At 41.6% G+C, this 19,633-nt stretch overlaps 1 protein-coding gene across 1 annotated transcript in view; it reads right to left on the reverse strand.

The window, feature by feature from the left end:
• BMPR2 (bone morphogenetic protein receptor type 2) overlaps positions 1 to 16,657 on the reverse strand; it is a 156,888-nt gene extending 140,231 nt beyond the window's left edge. Inside the window, exon 1 of the mRNA XM_042452629.1 lies at positions 14,946 to 16,657. Within this exon, the coding sequence (XP_042308563.1) occupies positions 14,946 to 15,030 (85 nt within the window). The 5' untranslated portion in view covers positions 15,031 to 16,657. The remainder of the gene's footprint in view (positions 1 to 14,945) is intronic.
• Positions 16,658 to 19,633: the final 2,976 nt, after the last annotated feature.

Genomic DNA, 19,633 nt, shown 5'->3' on the forward strand with positions numbered 1-19,633 from the left:
TGTTCTAACTCCTCTGGAAGAAGCACTTATAAGACCTCTATGGAAGAAATCTTCACTGACCCACATCACCCTAGAATAATTACTGGCATCTTCCTTTTCTAAGGTCTCAGAACAAGCGGGGGGCAGCACAGCTCCAGGCATCTTCAAAAAAAATGGATTATCTGGATCAATTTCAACTTCAGACGATGTCTCATGTTAGGAAACAGACCATGGCAGCATGTCCTTGTGGGTTCTGCTGGCCTTTTCAGTGACACCGAGTACTGTGGTATCCTTATGGCTAATATTATTTTATCTTTCCCTTTAAACCAGGACTCATGGTGTCTTACAAATTAAAATAAGTGTGTCATGCAACTTAGGGAAGGGCTGTTTTGCAGTGGAACTGGGAGACTCTTTTAGCCTTAAGGTTGTTAAGACTGTGGGGTTCTGCAAGACTCAATACTGTCCCCTGTGCTTTTTAACCTCTACATCAGTGATTCCAAAAGTGGGTGGTACTGCCTAACCTGAGCAGTGGAAAGATCCAGGGGATGGTAAGGGAAAAGGGGAAGGGGGCATTCAGTGAAAATACTGGTACGCAAGAAAGACAAGGACAACCACTGATGGGGATGGGGTATGCACAAAACTTTTCTTTTCATGGTCACTTAATACCACCAGGCAGCCAAACTGATTGCATATACAGTCGGCCCTTCTTATACACAGATTTTTTATACACGGATTTAAACATACACGGTTTGAAAATGTTCCAAAAAAAGTATAAATTTACCTTGATGTTCCATTTTTTATTAGGGACACCATTTTGCTATGTCATTATACTTAATGGGACTTGAGCATACACGGATTTTGTTATACACGGGGGATCTTGGAACCAAACCCCAGCGTATAACAAGGATCCACTGTAGTGGTGTCTCCCACTCTTCACCTCTCCACACAAGTTCACTCCCTTAGCCACATCTTTCACTAGTAGTGGCAGCAGCATTTAGGAAATGTTTGCAAGCACTAGGCACAGGGCATCACTACAGTGGCTTGAAGTGGTGCCATTTTGGGACAGACAGACTGAAGTGAAGAGTTAGAGCACAGGGGGCAGGGAAGAGAAGTGGCAGCAAAAAGGAGTCTTCACATTTGGGACCCTGCTTAAGCTTTGTGAGTTTTGCTGGGACTTGGCGGTCAGGTTGAAGTTATGCTGCTGATCCTGTTTTTGTCAGACAAGCCAAGAGAAGAGGTAGCAGAAGAAATGTTGGGGGGGATACAGCTTGAAGCTGTGTAGGGAAAGGCATCTCTCTGGGGCAGGAGAGGGTCAATTTTTGGAAAGAGTCCTTTGCCTTGTAGCGACTCCTGAAAAATAATTTATTATTCTTGTGCCCCATACTATGGAAGTCAAGCAGTAGGCCCCCTTCATAGGCTCACTGATGAAAGAATTGGTAATCAAAAGCCAAAACCCAGCAAAGATATGGAAGTTCCCACCACACCTTTGTATGCAAACTCTATCCCATCTCTCCTACAGCAATCTAAGCTGAAGCGATGCTTCTTCTGTAGATAGTTTCAGCTCTCTAAGAACATTACGACATTTTGCCTAGAGATCTGTGCTTCAAATGCATATAAAAAGCTACAGGTATTGAAACCAAGAGCTCAGACAATTAAAAAGCACACTTTAATACATTAGAAGCAGCTTTGGTCAACTATGGCGGGTTACTGACAAGGCTGCAAAATTACCACAGGGATCTCCAAGGGGAGCCGATATCGGAAAGGGTGTAGCTAGGAAGAGGCAGAGCCGATGGACAGATCAGGCCAGGCTAGGGAGTCATCATTGGGCTGCTCAGCTTCACCCGTGATCCAGTGCCACTCCCTGCCAACATGCAACAGCTCAACCAGCTGAGCCTCCAGGTGCCACTGTCACCACCGCATGCCTGCTGTGCCTCTCACTTCTCAGTGCTCTTTTCAGGTAAAATGCCAAAGAGTTGCTGCTGCCTTTTGTAATCCTAGTTTTATCTTGTTCCTCTGTTGATTTGTTGGTCAATCCCTTCTGCACACTGGACAATTTTCACAAGTGAAGTCGGTGAAATCAGCCAAGCTCACCCAAGCTGCTGCCATTTTCCCATCCAGGTATTTAAAAAGATCAGAAGCAGCAGTGGTGCAGGTGAGGAAGGCATGATTTCGCTGGCATGAATGAGATGATGTCTTGAACAAAGGGGTGAAGAATCTGTTCATCTGTTCTCTTTCATCTTATTTTTCCTTTTTTTGGCAGAGGAAAAAGTTAATGCAGCAGAAACCTAATCCTTGCTCCATGAACTGGAGAACCCAAACTGAGAGAGAAAAGAAAGCGAGCCTCTCAAGCAGGATACATACAACAGGTGCTTTGAGGTGCTTCTGCCAAGAACAAGATATTAAAGAAATAGGATTCTGGGCAAGCTTTGATTGCGTAGGTTGTCCAATGGGCAGAGACCAACAAAACAGCAGAGAACAAGATAAAACATCATGATTGCAAAGAGCAGTGCTCGCTCTTTGGCACTTCCCCTAAAGGAGCGCCAAGAGACCAGGGGAGGAGTGGGGATGTGGCGGTAACACCCTTGAATTCTCCACAGGTCATCTCAAAATCTGCAATTTTGCCCCCAAAACTTGCCCACAATTTATACATTAAGTTGACCTATATACGAGTATATGTAACAGTTGAATTCTAGATTATCTTAAAAGAGAGAATATCAAAGAATTCCCTCCCTCAATTTTTATAAACCTGCAACTTTTATTCTGCAAATAGCCTGGTTTAAAAAAAAGAAAAAGGTTACTTCTAAGTTTTTATAGTACTGTCTTCAACTTCTAAGATATATTTTGTCATAGCTGATTCACACAGATATAGCTATTTGTATCATAATTGCTCCTTCATTATCAACTATTCTCTCTCTCAGTATTTGGCTTCTGGTATCAATTACCTGCTGTTGATCTATTAATATGATATTAGCCAACAAGCAACCTACCAATGAAGAACTGTGTGAACCACTACAACTCCACAAACTATGATAGCAAAATTTTCTCCCCACTGTAATAGGTTTTCACATGTTCAGAAACTGTATTTTTACCTGAAGCTATTTTACCCAGGAAAAATAATGCAGTCCACATCTGAATCAGTTCCAGTCTTTAAAATGGAGAGCCAGACTCCCTGTAAAATCAGTGAAATCAGTCCACCAACCAAAGGGTCAAGAAACAGTCTGCTTCCTAATGCTTTATCATAATCAGATGGTACAGCATAATAAATGTATTATTCCTTCAAAATATTTTAAAATCAATAGTTACTATTACTGGGTTAGATCTAGATTCCACAAAAAGAAGGACTCTTAAATATGGAAGCGTGTCACCTGGGAAAATGGATAGATAGCAATTTTTAACAATTCCCTCTGCAATACTCAATACCACATGCCCTACTGTCTTAGATATTCCTCCAATAAGTTGTAAGATTCAGAGGAGAAACACTAAAAAAAACCGACACCAAATCAACAGTGATATGGTTATAAACATGTTTATAATCTTTTACAAGCATGTGTTATAAAGGAAACACAAAACCCAGTTTATTCAAGTGAAATTACTAAAGAAGTGTTAATAATTGTTAAGATCTCTGGCCAATAAAAGTCTAGGATAGTGCCATCATAAATCTGAGTTGAGTTGAAAACACATAACAGCAACAACAGCTGAAGCTGGAAAATCTTTAAAGACCAAAATAGGTTATGCTACTGCCAGATATCTGAGATATTTTTCTCCATGTAAATAATGTAAGCTAGTCTTAGCCCAAATAGGAAATTCTTGACTCTTTTATCCTATTACACAAGATCAACCATTCTGAGCAGACCCTGGGTATCTCATTTTCAGACTATGAAAAGGCTTTTGCTCTGTGAAAACAGCTTCATGTGTCATTCTCCAGATATTTTCTTGTGGTGTGGGAAACAACTCCAAATTACAGTACACTTCATCAAGCTACTCTCCTCTTTAATGAAGATATTACTTCATATTCGCTGTAAGCAATCTGATAAACTATATCACTGTGGAATCTACTTGACAGATATCAAAGGTTCAACTATCTACCTTCACCGCTTACTTAACTGTTTCTCCCTGTTACATTATAAGGGAAATCACACTTTTCTTTTCTCCAGTATAACCCAAATAAGAAAAGCACTGAGATGACATGAGAACCCAGATTTAGTGTATTCTCTGTGTCTAATTTTCAGGAATACTATAAAATGTATTTCAAAATCCATATTTTTATTAAGCCAATTGAAAGGTCATAAAAATGAACAACCCTTCAACAGAGAACTTGAAAGTTTGTACATTTGTGAAGAATCTGGGCTAAATATATACTTTGGGATTTTTTTCTTATGGCCAACATGGTTACTTTTGCTTTCTCTGAAAATATATTCTACATGTATTTAATTTATTTGGGAGACAATTAACTAATATGAAGTGTAGCAAAGCTAAATGAAACAAAATTTGTTCATGCACTTGATCTTGTATTTACCATGAAGTTTATCAATTCTTATTCCACAGTCTTAAGCCAATGTAAAAATATATATTTCTTTGACACATTCTTTACCTTTCCTCTTATGTCTTTTAAACGCAGTTAAGTAATCATACATCAATAGTGGACGGGGTCACCATATGGTCAGTAAGCAAAAAGCAATAAGAAATTTATTATTTTCAGAGGGTTCATGAAATTAACATCCAACACTAGACAAAATGAGATTTATGATGGCATCAATACTTAAGGGGGTGATAATATACTATTAATGAGTACAAACTTTAAACGTACAGTAGTTGACTTCAAAGCAAACTCTATACTAAGTTCACTTAATTTCATTTTCCTCATCTTTCTTTTGCATGTCTTGGAGTCAGACTTTGCTCCCATCAGTGCCCATTTCCTTTTCTCCCTGTGACCTCCAAAATGGGAGAGGTGGCAGTGGGGACTGCAGGGGAGGGTAAACACTGACAACATTGTCTTCTCTCCCTTCTTTCACCTTCACTGGACCTAAAACTGCCAATACATGTAAAGAGAATTTCTGTTAAAGCAATTCTAGATCCAAGACAGAAGTGAATGCTGTATATACTCATGTATAAGTGTAGAAATTTTAGTTAAAAAATTGACTCCAAAAACCTGGGTCGACTTATCCATGGGTCAATGTAAGTACTGTACCTTTACTCTTGTCCAAAAAGGAACTATCCCCTGGTGAAAGGTGAGAGCTTAATCCCTTCTTAGAGCACCTAAAAGAAGCATCAACCCCCTCTACTATTTCATCCATCCAGCCTTTAGGGTGTCAAAAAATTCTACATTCTTTAGCATAATTTTCCTTTGCTTCATTCTTTACCTCCTTTGTTACATGCTGCTATGTTTTACCTTCGACTTATCCATGAGTCATATCAAAATCCATAATTCTGGCCCCCAAACCTGCCCTCGACTTAAACATGAGGTCGACTGATAGTCAAGTATATATGGTATACCATCTTTATTTCCCCCCCTCAAAGAAATACTCTACCTCATCTAATTTTTCCTGCCCTCCAATAACTGAAGACTAGCTTAGCAGGTAAGTTCATTTTTCTACAACACAATGGCTTGATTATCTAGAGTACTACAAAAAAGGTTCACCCATTTTTGATGCCACATATCCTTAAGCATGGTTACCACTATTACCAATGGTAAATCCTCCCATTTTTCCCATATGATGAATGGCAAGGGGCTAACTATGCAGCACAAACTGTTGTTGGCATTCTCTCACCAACCACAAGCTGTCCTCAAAGCTTTTTCCAAAAGAAAGGTTGGGGGAGAAAAGCACACCAATCTAGATGATGTTAGCTAACAACACTGAATGTCTTTGAACTACCATAAGTTGTCCAACAAACCACCATAAAGCTTCTCCAATCCATGGCTGGGCTGAAGTGGCCAGAAGGGCAATGCTGGTTAAAGTATGGATGGGTATCCAGACCTCAAGCCCTTCCTTGTCTTGCACCCCAGGATTTCCCAACATTTCAATTTTTTAAAGTGATGCAGCAATTTGCCTCCAAAATTTGGTGGCATATTGTTAAATGCATGATATACAATGGGAAAAGGAACTAAGGCCAAAAGAAGTTGCTTCTGGAAACTTTGGGGCATGGCATTTAGATGACGCATGCCCCCAAAGTGGCTAGAAGCCACTCCAACATCACCCTTCAGTTCAAAGGACCAGATCAAAAAAGAGTTGGTTTAAACTGCCTCCTAGCAGCACCGGGTTGAGACTGCAGGCGGCAGCCCACTTTGGGCGCAGGCTACGTGATTGCCCCCATCCTGGTTTGATCTCGGCCAGAGGCTGCTCTAAAGTAGCTTTAGCTCAATATTAGCAATATTATACTGAAATTAATTTAAGTACAGTATCTTATGTATGTAATTCTATGTAATTTATTTACATAGAAACAAATATAATAAAAATCAAGAATACGAAGAATATTTGATCTAAGAATATTTAAAGAAAAATAACTGATTTTAACTATTTTTATTCTGTTACATATATAACATTAATATTTATGTATTTGAGCAACCAAACAAAACCCAGTCACCTAAAAGCTTGTTTTTGAAAGCAGAAAAAATAATGGGCATTAATTTCCATTGAAAACATATTCCTGAACACTTGTTCAGAGGGAAATGTGGTCCATTGCCCTACAACTGCCCATCCCACGACTTAAGGCACCCTAACTACCTACAGCTAGCAAGAGCCACTCTTCCCTGGTTGGTAGGTTGGGGCAGAGAGGCTTGCCTCTGTGTGGCCAAGGCCCTTTAGGCATTGGGTCACGTAACTGCCAAATAACTACCACTCTTCCTCTCAATACTAGAAGCGCTGTCCACTTAAAAGACAGTAGGGTTTGCATTATTTTAAAAAAAATCATTTGTGTTTTGGTTTATAAGGTTCACACTTTACTAAGGAACCATATTCTTCTCTCATCATACAGATGCACTGTACGATGAGTAGCTGGATTATTATTTTTATATACAGTACAATACTATTCTTGCTTAAAATGTCTGCACATGTAACTGTTTTTGAAAATTTAGTCACAATGTAACCCTTACTATGGAAAATAAAGGGAAAATTACTAGATTATACAATGTGCATTCAACACATTTAATGCTTTTAATAGCATATGCACCCTGCTCCACTCTCAACCTCTCACATACTTTCCACACACATACCAACATGACTTCATGGATACAATTACAGTTTCTCAGGAAAGGGAGAAGTATACTGAAGAGAGGAAATATTTAAAGGTTTCTATACATTTTGAAATCAATGCAAACGTGATCACATAGTAGGTGTAAACTGTTATGGCAACATAGTTTTTTGTGGGTTTTTTGAGCTATTTGGCCATGTTCTTGAAGATTTTATTCCTGACGTTACACCAGCATCTGTGGCTGGCATTTTCAGAGAAAGATAGCAGCCACAGATGCTGGCAAAACATCAGGAATAAACTCTTCTAGAACTTGGCCACATAGCCCAAAAAACCCACAGAAAAACTATGGATGCTTGCCATGAAAGCCTTCGACTGCATATTGTTATGGCAACCTTATGAATGAGAGATCTCCAAGTCACTGTTAACAAAATCTCTGTACAGTCTTTCAGACTCCAGGCTATGGCTTCCTTGACAGAGTCCATCCACCTATGATGTGGTCTTCGTCTTTTTCTTCTGCCTTCTACCTTACCAAGCATAAATGCCTTTTCTAATGAGTCATGTCTTCTCATAGTATGTCCAAAGTACAACAGTCTCAGTTTAGTTATCTTGGCTTCTAGGGACAGTTCTGACTTGTTTTTCTCTTGGATTAATTTATTTGTTTTTTTGGCAGAACTCTTCTCCAGCACCACATTTCAAATAAATCGATTCCCTTCCTCTCAGCTTTCTTCATCATCCAGCTTTCACAACCGTACACAGAAATGGGAAATACAATGGCATGGGTAATCTTGTCTTTTGTATTCAATGATATATCTTTACATTTCATGACTTTGTTTAGTTCTTTCACAGCTACCCTTGCAAATCCTAGTCTTCTTCTGATTTCTTGACTGAAGTTTCCATTCTGACTGATGACGGAGCCAAGGTATGGAAAATCTTGAACTATTTCATTGTTTTCATTGTCTACTTTAAAGTAATGTAAATTATTTATGTTTTCTTAATGTTCAACTGTTAACCTTTCTTCCTTAATCATTCCAAGTATTTGCTATTTTCTGCTAGTAGTATGGTATCACCTGCATCTCTTCAATTGTCCATGTTCCTTTCTCCAATTTTGATGCCTCCTTCCTCTGAGTCTAATCCAGTGTTACATATGACATAAGAGAAACAGATAAGGAGACAGAATGCCGCCTTGGCTGACCCCATTGTCAACTGGAAACCTTTCTATTTCTCCATATTCTGACAGTGGCCTCTTGATATGAGTAGAGGTTACACAATCAAAGCAATAAAAAGTTGTGGTACAGCCATTTTTTTGAAAGTGACCCACAGTTTTTTATTATCTATCATATTGTACCAGTATCTATTATTTCTTTTTTGCCATCACCCTATTATTGACATACATGTGTGTAAGTGACATTTACATGCACGTAACTCCCTTTTTGGTGCAGGTGCATAGGGCTATTGTCTTGACCTTCTGCTCCATCCAAAATTCTCCCACACCTGTCAAGTCCCAACCATTAAAATCTACTGCCATAAACAAAGAACAAGCAGTGAAAAGTGTTAACATGCTGCAACAGTACTCAAAATGATAGGTAAAACTAATACCTGAATTCCAAAGCAACAGGAGTAACTGGAGTTCAACAAAGGTAACCACAGATTACTACACCTCTAATCACAGATAGTCTATATTGCAGCATTCTGCTTCGTCCCTAGATAAACTCATCACTGATGATACCTAGCTCTACTTCTCTTTCCCAGCACTTTTCCCCTCCATCCAGTTCCACATCTCTAAATGGTTTTCTGTTTTCCCACAGCATGGATGCTTTGGCATATGTTAAATACTGAACTTCTCACTTTCTTTATATGCTCTTCTATTTTACTTTTTAACTTTCTTGCTCATATCTATTCAGCATCCTGCTGCCAAACCATATACCTCACTCGTTCCTCTGATCACATGATGTTTCTTCTCAAATTCCAAAAAACACTTTCTGTCCATTCCTGGATCTGCACAGGTTTCTCATACTTACCTGCAAAATCTTCCATAGGGTTGCTTACTCCTCTTTATCTCTCCACAGTCATAACTAAACACATCTCTGCTTTTGATGTTCTTCAATCCCACTCTACCACTCTCGGTTATTGAAAGAAACCCTGCTCCTTTAAATTGTTCTTGCCCCTTTTTCTGCTAGATCCCTCTTATTCACCTACTTGCTTCTCAGAAAAACCTCATGTCACCTCTCTTGCTTTCACAATTCCCTGGGGAAAACCATTTTCTCCATGAAAGCTTTGCACCTAATCCTGAACCCCCATATCCTATTGCTACTAAACCTAAGTATGTGACACTGCAATAATCTCATATTCTTCTTCCCCTCCCTGTTATCATCCTTGAGTCCAGGCCAAGATTGTAAGGACCTGAGCAATCCTGTGCCCTTTCATATATTTTTTTGCAAGTGATAATATTTAGTAATAGACTAATGAATTAACATAAAAATAATACAAGAAATTAGTATACCCCTCCATATTCCCCACAAGTAAAATGCTTGTCTTATCTCACAGAACTGATTATGGAGTATCGTTAACACCCATTTTCATGTGCATTATGATTTGACATTAAACTTTCTCAATCAACCATGCATATGATTAGATATAAAACTTGATCAATCAACTATGTGAAAGAAGTCATACTCTGGTTTACATGGGGAAAATTAGAAACAAAGTTCCTAACAGCTTTATAGCGAAGCCAGTGCACATTCTAAAGCAGAAATGTCCTAAACCTATACTGGTCTTCATATTAGCCCATAGCCCTGACAATTTACTTGCCAAGTATAAATGCTCTTTAAATTTTACTGTAGAAATAAAAGCAAAGAGACAAAATTAAAAATGAAATTGACCATCTGGACTGAGAATCACAAAACTATAATATATTCTGTGTTAAAAAAAAAACACAGTAGAAACCAGGAACTATGATTTATTCTACATATGGGTTGTAAGAGCAAATTGCTGGAATGGATAAACATCCGTTCAAAAAGAAGATTCTTTGTTGCCAAAATGAAGAAAAAATATCAATGCTTCCCACTCTGCCAATATTTCTTCTGAATATAACGCAAAAGCCATACATTCAGTATTTAGATATAGACAGAATGTGTTTTCAAATTAAACAAGTATCCGTCAAAATTATATTCTTTCTGAAAAAGCAGATCTGTTCACTAATACATAGGAAAATTAAAAGATGCTCCTCTAGTCCACAAGACATAATAAGTAGTGCCTTCACCTCTGATCCCACCCCAGCATTAAATTATATTAAGACTAAGGCTTCCAGTGGAAGATTTGTGTGCTTTCACTGGATCCATCCTGCTACTCCCACTTCTTCTACAGGTGCTATGGAGCGTACCTGCTGACTTAATATTGCAACAACAAAGAATCTTCTGGCATCTAAATACAGTACTAGCAAGTTTTATTTGGCTTAAGTTTTCATATGTTCCAGGGCACATGATATAGTAGTCTTTAAAGTGCCGTAAGACTCTGTTGCTTTTGTTATGAAGACTAATATGTCTGTTCCCTGCCCACCCAAAAAGTGAGTGCCTGAGATGGGGCAGGTAGATACTTCAGACTTGTTTTGAAGTGTAGCAAGATAAGGCGTTTTGCTGGATACGCATCTAGACTATAAAAGTTAGTCAGCAGTTACATTGTTCATCAGAGTACTTGTACTGTCTGAGTTCCCAGAAGATACCAGATAGGCAGATGCCAGGGATTTTTCTGGTGTAGGAGGCAGACTAGATTGCTCTTGGGAACTTCCCAAGTCTGTGATTAAGCAGTGCTATGCTGTCAAATCTGAGCACAATTACCCACAGCCATACAGAACAAACAGAGTTGCTGCTACTTCCCAACAGGCTCAAGCCCAGGCAATTATACCTATTTTTTTTTAAGATGCCATTTTTAGCACACAAATATTTCAACATTTTGGTAATTAGGTCATGGAAAAGGCATAAATGTTTAGTAGATTAAATCATGGAATATTTTAATTACATGTGTAATATTCTAATGTAGAAATATGAGATTCAAGGACTAATTCTTAAAGGAAATTAGCTTAAAGAATTTTGTTGTTACTGTGTGCCTTCAAGTCATTTCTGACTTATGGCAACCCTAAGGCAAGCCTACCACACAGTTTTCTTGGCAAGATTTGTTCAGAGGGGATTTTTTTGGCAGGGCCTCCCTTGAGCCTGCAAGAAGGTGACTTGCCTAAGGTCACCTAGTGGGTTTTCATGGCTAAGAAGGGATTCGAACCCTGGTCTCCAGAGTCATAGTCCAACAAACCACTACAGCATGCTGTCTCTTTAAAGAACTACAAAAGACAAGTTTGATGGGCTTCAGTTTTAAGTACTAATGACACAGTCAGCTTTAACTTATTACTGTACACACAAATGTTCCATACATTTAGTTCACTATTTTCCAAGAGACGAATTCCTAAAACCCTATAAATTATTAATTCCAACCAGAGCAGAAACACTTAAATCAGTGGGATTTATGTAAATGTTAACTTTTATTCAGCAAATGGTCCAATGGCCCTATTCTAGTTGAAAGCAGTGACTGGGTTTAGACCTAAATGTACAGCATACCTCTAAAAATAATTGTTCAGGATTATTCATTCTAGGGTTCCGGAGAATATATTGCTTAACCAACCTAATATTTTCAGCCACGTAACGTAACAAGATAGCACATGAAGACTTCTCATTTGTTTACTGTATGTGATATTTGCTGACAATAATAAAACATTCCGGAATCATAGAATCATAGAGTTGGAAGAGACCACAAGGGCCATCCAGTCCAACCCCATTCTGCCATGCAGGAAATCTCACTCAAAGCATCCCCAACAGATGGCCATCCAGCCTCTGTTTAAAGATCTCTAAGGAAGTAGACTGTACCATTCTCCAAGGAAGGAGTGTGTTCCACCGTCAAACAGCCCTTACTGTCAGGAGGTTCCTCCTAATGTTGAGGTGGAATCTCTTTTCCTGCAGTTTGCATCCATTGCTCCATTGGGTCCTAGTCTCTGGAGCAGCAGAAAACAAGCTTGCTCCCTCCTCAATATGACATCCCTTCAAAAATTTAAACAGGACTATCATATCACCTCTTAACCTTCTCTTCTTTAAAATAAACAAATCATGACATTTCTTGTTTCAATACAACTCCTAGATATTTTCCCACAATATCTGCTTACCTATCAAACAACTGTATTGTCCATTAAAGGCGGGGAGAAGTAAATGAAAGTTGTTTGCTATCTCAGATGGTGTCTAAGCTTAGGCAGATGTTTTAAGTTTCCTCTAAAGCAATCTTATGTGTATCTGTTCAACAGTAAGTTCAGGAGAACATACTCTCAAGGAAACCTGCATAGGACTGCAGTCTAAGAGTTTGGGTGAATGCTTGCAAGGAAGAGAATTGAAAGCATAATGATTTCTCAGCACTTCAGACTGTTCTTTCATTCCAGTTACCCAAGCCATTACTATCAGGCTTTTCTACATAGGACCAATGGGCGGACAACATTTCTATTCCTTGTTCAAGTATCTAGCATTGAGTTGGCCATGAATAAAGCTAAACAATATTAACATTACTCAAGGTGCAGATATATTTTTGCACAGTGTATTGTGGAGCAAATAATTCTGCACCAGGACTCCGGCAGATTTTGTAAAATCGTTTCAAAATCCGTAAGACATGTCTTGTCTCACATGGATTTAAAACCCATTATGTACTAAGTGATGACATACCACTGATCTAATGGGGGTGAACAAAGATTTCATACCTGTACAATCAATGATTTTTTAAAGCACTGTTGTTTTTTTTAAATGTGTGTGTTATATTGTAATTCCATATCACTAGAACAGACCTGGAGAAATGTGAGTGGTAAGAAATACAATCAAAAATATATTAAATCTGGCTACAGATTTTGCTCACCCTGAACATTACAAAATAAATACACCCACAAGATGATAATAAATAAATAAATCATGAAGATCAGCCCCTGAAACCTGTTACCATTTCCAAGAGAATGATGCAGACATTTTAGAGAGAGAGAGAGAGAGAGAGATCTGCATACTGGCCAGCCGCACCCCCTTTCTTCCCTTTTCCCTGTCGCAAAAGAACTAGTGTGCAGCATATATCTCTAGAACCAGATGAACCAACGTGTTCACATTCACACCAATTCCTTCCCACCATGGAGTCCACTGACACTAAATCAGTTTTAACCCAGGTTTCAATCTGGTTTAGTTGATCTGCAGATCCCTGGGTGGGCTGGAACCACCCACCTTTTGGTTAACAGCCAAAGGTGTCAAGTCTCAGGGCTCATGATTACCTATTGGCAAATAAACATTAACATTGTGTGGGTATTGGCTTAAATCGCATGGGGGCCAAGGAACTCATATTTTTATGGCCATCAATGCTGCTGGGTATAATCAGACCTCTGTATCCATGGATTTTTTTATCCCCAGATTCAAGCATCCAGGGCTTGAAAACAGTTTTAAAAATATATAAATTCCAAAAACCTTGATTTTGCCATTGTATGTAAAGAGCACTGTTCTACTATGCCACTGTGTTTAATGGGATTTGAGCATCCAGAGATTCTCTATCCAGGGGGGTCCTGGATCCAAACCCCAGCAGATATGAAAGGCCCACTGTATTCATTCACTCTCCCTGAAAGTGACTCAGTTCTGTTAACCAGCAGCCTTGATGGGATGACTTTTATATTGGGGAGGGGGGGTTTGTTATATGAGGTGGGTATTGTGGTTTTGTTGTAGTTTTAATATCTGTAATTTCATATTTTAGCTGATGTTTTTAATCATTTATTGCAATATATTTATTAGAACTTGTATTTGTGAGTCTCCTTGGGTCCCTTGCTGGGGAAAAAGTGGCCTAGAAATCAAATAAATAAGAAATGAATTCTGAATTGCCTGTGAAGCACTGAATATTAGCCACGGTTGTCCCAGTATCCTCACATGACAACTGTCACTGCTGCAGTGCCTTAAGATGTTATTCAGAGAGATCTTGCAGCCCTTTGGAGACTCATTGGAAGAAAGAAGTTGGCAGCAGATGCTTTCCTAGAAAGTCTACAACATACCAATGACGCATATAGGGCCATCCCTGGCGCCCACTCCTCCAAATGCATCTGAGGAAGTAGACCTAAGTTTTGGAAGGCTGCTGCTGATGCCTTTCTTCCAATGAGTCTCAAAGATGCTGCAAGATCTCTCCATGCACTGATTCTACAGATTCACAGGGCTATGTCTTTGAATCAAGACTGTTAGTCCGGAGCTATATTCTTTAAGACTATATAGACGAATAACACAACACTATGTAGAGAGATTCTGTAGCACCTTTGAGACTCAAGTTGGCAGGACAAGCTTTCCTAGAAAGTCTACGGCATACCAATAGGTCTGTCCCTGGCTTCCCCTCCACCAAATGCATCTGAGGAAGTAGACCGAAGTCTAGGGAGGCTCCTGCTGCTGATGCCTTTCTTCCAGTGAGTCTCAAAGGTGTCACAAGATCTCTCTATGTGGTGATTCCACAGACTAGCATGGCTATACCTTTGAATAATAATAATATGCATCTGAGGAAGCAGACCGAAGTCTTGGCAACCTGTCTTTCTTCCAGTGAGTCTCCAAGGGTTCTGCAAGACCTCTCTGCGTCCTGATTCTTTACAGACTGAGGGGGGCTATACCTCTGAACGAAGGCTCCCCTTCTTCCCAAAGAGGCCTCTATCCCCGAGGCCTAGTGCTCCAGCCTCCCTCCCTCCCTCTGCCACTCACCAGCCGCAGCGCTGAGCATCCAGGTGGCGCTGGCCAAGAGCAGGGCCGGCCAGAGGCGCCGCAGCAGGGGGAGCCGGGCGGGCATGGCGGCCGCGGCGGGAGCGGGGCCTCCTTCCTGGGCCAACGGGGCCGAGGCGGGCAGGGCCGGCGGAGAGTCTCTCTTTCGCCGTTGGGCTCACAATCCAGCCGAGGAGGAGGAGGAGGCCCTTACTCCATGACACGGACCCTCCTCCTTCATGTTTCAGGGCTTGGAAAAGCCCAGCCTCGCCTCTCAGGGCAACGCCACCAACCAAGGACCACTCATTATAACCCAGGAGACACAGTTATTGCGATCACAAGAAGAGCCCGCTTGGCTCTCGGGCCACCGACACGGCCGCCTCCGCTCCTCCTCCGGTATAACCGACGATGCAGGATTATATACCGACTATATACAGTTATTACCGTAATAACAAAAGCGAGCTTGGCTCTCGGGGGAAGAAAAGGGCTGCTCCTTCAAGGACTCCGACTCCCAGAATCCCTCAGCACCCAGGCATCACAACCCATGACACGGAGTCACGATGATCGATTACACACAAGCGCTGTAACAAGAGCTGCCTCGGCCCTCCTTCCTTCGGCCGAAGGAGTCATTGTCATCGATGGCATATCACTATTATTATAATCGATTATATATCTGTCTCTATATCCGCCGGAGGTCATTATTTAACCCTGAAAACTCCCGGCTGCTTGTTTCCCGGGCGCCTTCTTCGCCGCCTCGAAGTCTGCTTTCCAACGAATCATCACGTCCGCAAGTGAAAAAGAATCCTGGGTGTGTGTGTGTATATATATATTATCACGAACAAGCAGCTCCCCTCGAAAGTAAAGGCACGAGGGAGGTTTCGAGGCCCAAGCTCCAAACGATCGCAAAGAAGATCCAAACCCTTGGGAAAGGAGCAGGAGTCACAAAAGGAAAAGGCCCAAGGTATGCTCTCAAGGCGCCTGGCGTCGGGGAGAGGAGAGGCGGCGTCGTGGTCGCTGTCCCATGGCGCTCCTCCAGCGTCCCAAAAGGGAGGAAGTAAGAAGAAGAAGAACCTCGGCCTATTTAGAGCAGAGGCGGCCAAGGAGGGGAGGAAGGAAGGCGGTTCTGTGAAGCAGCAGCAGCAGCAAATCTGGGCTCCTCAGTCCTTGGCTTGAGTCGGCCCCAAAGGGAGGCAAGGCCTCTGTATCTATCTATAGAGAGAGATAGAGAGATATGTCTCTCTATATAGACACCTATATAATATATATAATGTAGATATATTGTATAGATAGCTCTATATAATATGTATATATACTTCGGCGTCCCTCCGTCCCAGTTCCAAGTGGGGCTGGAGGGAGGGAAGAGGGCCGCCAACGCCCCCTCCTCACATCCACAGTCCCTCCTCCTTCCTCCTCCTCCTCCTCCTCGGAGGCCTCTCTTCTTCTTCTTCACAAGGAGCTCCCCCGCAAGCCCCTTTTTCCTCCCTTCAGCTGCGGCGGTGGCGGAGGGATCAAACCGCCTCCCCCGTGCCTTCAGGGCGGAGGGATTCCCTCCTGGTCCCCGTCCTGCGACGGATTTTCTCTCTCTTTCTCTTCTCCCTCCGCCCTTCTTTCTTTCCCCTCAGACCAGACACAAAGGGGAGCCGCCGCTGCTACTGCGTAACCGCGCCAGCCTGCCTGACTGAGCGCCCGGCCTCTGGGCGCCGTGAAGCCACGCCCAGGGCCTCTCGCGCCACGAAGCCACGCCCCTCGCTAGCTCCAGCTGCTCTGAACTCCCAAACGCCACTAAGCCACGCCCCCTCGCCAGCTTGTGCTCCCCTCAACTCCCAATTGCTACGAAGCCACGCCCCCTCTCTAACTCGAGATGTTCCCCTCCTAACTCTCAACGTTTCCTTTCCTTCCTCGCGAGGGCCTCCGTTCTCCTCCTCCTCCTCTCTCCCGCCCACTTCGAAACCTCTGATCATAGAGACGCAGAGATAGAGTGACACCCACGTCGCCGTCGCCGCTTGCGTAAGCGACGCCAGCTGGGTGGCTGTCTTTGCGGCTGTAGTTGGATCGGTTACTGGGAAAGTGAGAAGGAGGTGTTGACAGCGTGTGTGTTTGTTTTCTGCGCCCCGCCCGCACCGCCATCTTGGTATGAGTTTTGCGTTTGCCAGATGGACGGCCTGGAGGGAAAGTGCGTGGGAAGGGCTTTTGTTGGTTTTGAGGGTAGTTTTTTGACTTTGATTTCTTCTCTTCTTTTTGGCTTTTGGTGTTTTGTTTTTCCTCCTGTTTTCCTCTTGATTTTTTCGTGAGAAGGCGCCTTCTTCTGAAGCCCTAAGATGTTAATAAAGAAAATCTTATTATTATTAATGGAGTGGAGTGGCTGGCACCTCAGGAATATATATATATATATATATATATATATATATATACACACACACACACTCCTTTATTTTCTTTTTGTATTGACAAGCAAAATCCCAATCCTGAGAAGTATAGACTATGTACTCCAAAACACGCACTGTGGAATAAATAATCCAGTTTGGAACCACTTTAGCTGGCCTGGCTGAGTACTGTGGAATCCTGGGAACTGTAGTTCCCTGTGGCACCAGAGCTGTCTCTGACAGAGAAGGCCAAATGTCTCCCAAAACTACAGTCTTAGACTTAAATATTGTATTGTGTATTGGATGTTTTTATACTGTAAGCCGCTCTGGTTGCCTTGCGGTAGAACAGTGGGGTATAAATAAAAGTTTTATTTATTATTAGTTAGTATTATTTATAAGTCTACTTCCTCAGGTGCATTTTAGGGCTTTTCAGAAACGTAGACATTTCCTTGTGCCCCAGTGTATTGGAGAGTTTTTCAAAACAAAATGAAGCAGTTTGAATCCTAGAGTTGGAAGAGACCCCAAGAAGGGCCCCCCCAGTCCAGCCCCATTCTGCCATGCAGGAACTCCCCATCAAAGCATCCCCACTGACAGATGAAAAATAAGACCTGCTGAATATAGTGGGACTCACATCTCAGTAAACATGCGAAGGATTATAGGTCACATCACATGTCTTCAATGGTCAAGAATTTTTTTTTTAATGTCTGAATATTACAGTATCAGCAAAGAATCTAAAAGTCGAAGGCTTTCATTGTCAGCATCCATAGTTTTTAGGGCTATGTGGCCATGTTCTAGAAGAGTTTCTTCCTGACGTTTTGCTGGCATCTGGCTGGCAAAGATGGCAGCCACAGATGCTGGTGAAACGTCAGGAATAAACTTCTAGAACATGGCCACATAGCCCTAAAAACCCCACAAAACAACAATCTAAAAGTCTCCTGATGGTCATCCTGAAGGCTATTCATCCTATGACCATAATAGTACTTTAACACTTGATGATAAAGCTTCCCAGTTTCAACACATGGCAATGCACTTGTGAGAACAAAATGTATTCAGACTGGGTTGGCTTTTGGTATAGATCCATACCTAGAAATGTTGAAGCGAGAGCAGTTGTGAGTCAAAGATATTCTGGAATGTTTGCTGTTGTGAGCCTTCAAGTTGTTTCCAAATCACAATGATCATAAAGTGAACCTATGGGGATGGTGAATTTCTCTGCAAGATTTGTTCAGCAGGTTTGCCATTGTCTTCTGAAGCTGAGACAGTGTGACTTGCCCAAGGTCACCCAGTGGGTTTTCCTAGCTGAATGGAAATTCAAACCCTAGTCTTCAGAGTCCTGATCCGACGATGCTCAGACCACTACACCGCCCTGGCTCCGTGGGGTGTGTACATGATAGCAATTACAAGTGGATTACTGTACCTGAAGTCATCTGGTGAGTTCCTAGGTAAAATCACACTTGAGCTGAAATTTCCCAGCTCAGTCTCTCAGCTGCTGTTTTACAGCAACTTGCTCTGTGTTAACAGGGCACACATGTCTAGTAAGAGCCCTTTATAGAAGTGGTTGCCCCACCAGAATCTACTGTACAGGAAAAACACAAGCAGCAAGTTTATCTACGTGGGAGTGTTAACCGTTCAAAAAAAAAAACTTCAAAGAAAGGGGATAAGTCCCCTCTACAATTAATTACTCAAGCAGATTTAATGTTCAAAGGCTCCTTATCAAAATGAAGTTAACAATCCCATGGGGTAAGATTGCGCCAACAAATTACCCATTCTCTCGGTACACACCGTTTGAAACAATATTAACATGCCCGCGATGCACCTCATCACGTCAGCTAACTAGTATCACTTGTTTGCGTAGTTGCTTAGTAGCTGGCATCTGCCTATCTTGTTTACTTCATCAAGCCATCTTGGAGCCATTTCCAAAACCAGATTGCTCTTACCTCTACTTTTATTGCCAATGCTGAGTTTCAGTCTCAAGGTTCCCCCACTCCCAAACTCTCTTCTTTCAACATTCAAGGCAATGGGCACAGCCATTTTTGAGAAAGCAAGAATGATCAAGCACTGTTTAGAGCACTGAAGTTTCCAGAAAGTGCATCATGAATTACACACATGTGCCTAGTTTTAGCAGTTTGTTACAATAGAGCTCTTTCTTCAGAATCGGCGCCTTTGGACAGGGACATAGCCAAGGAAGTGGGTCCATGGGGTCCAGACCCCCCCCTTCCATTAGATACAATGAATGGTGCGTGCTGCCGCACCCAAACCCCATTATAATGGTGGCACTTAATCTGGATCCCCCCCTTCCCAAAATCCTGGCTACGTCCCCGCTTTGGAAGA

This window comes from Sceloporus undulatus, chromosome 1 (assembly GCF_019175285.1).
Source record: "Sceloporus undulatus isolate JIND9_A2432 ecotype Alabama chromosome 1, SceUnd_v1.1, whole genome shotgun sequence".
NCBI lineage: Eukaryota > Metazoa > Chordata > Lepidosauria > Squamata > Phrynosomatidae > Sceloporus > Sceloporus undulatus.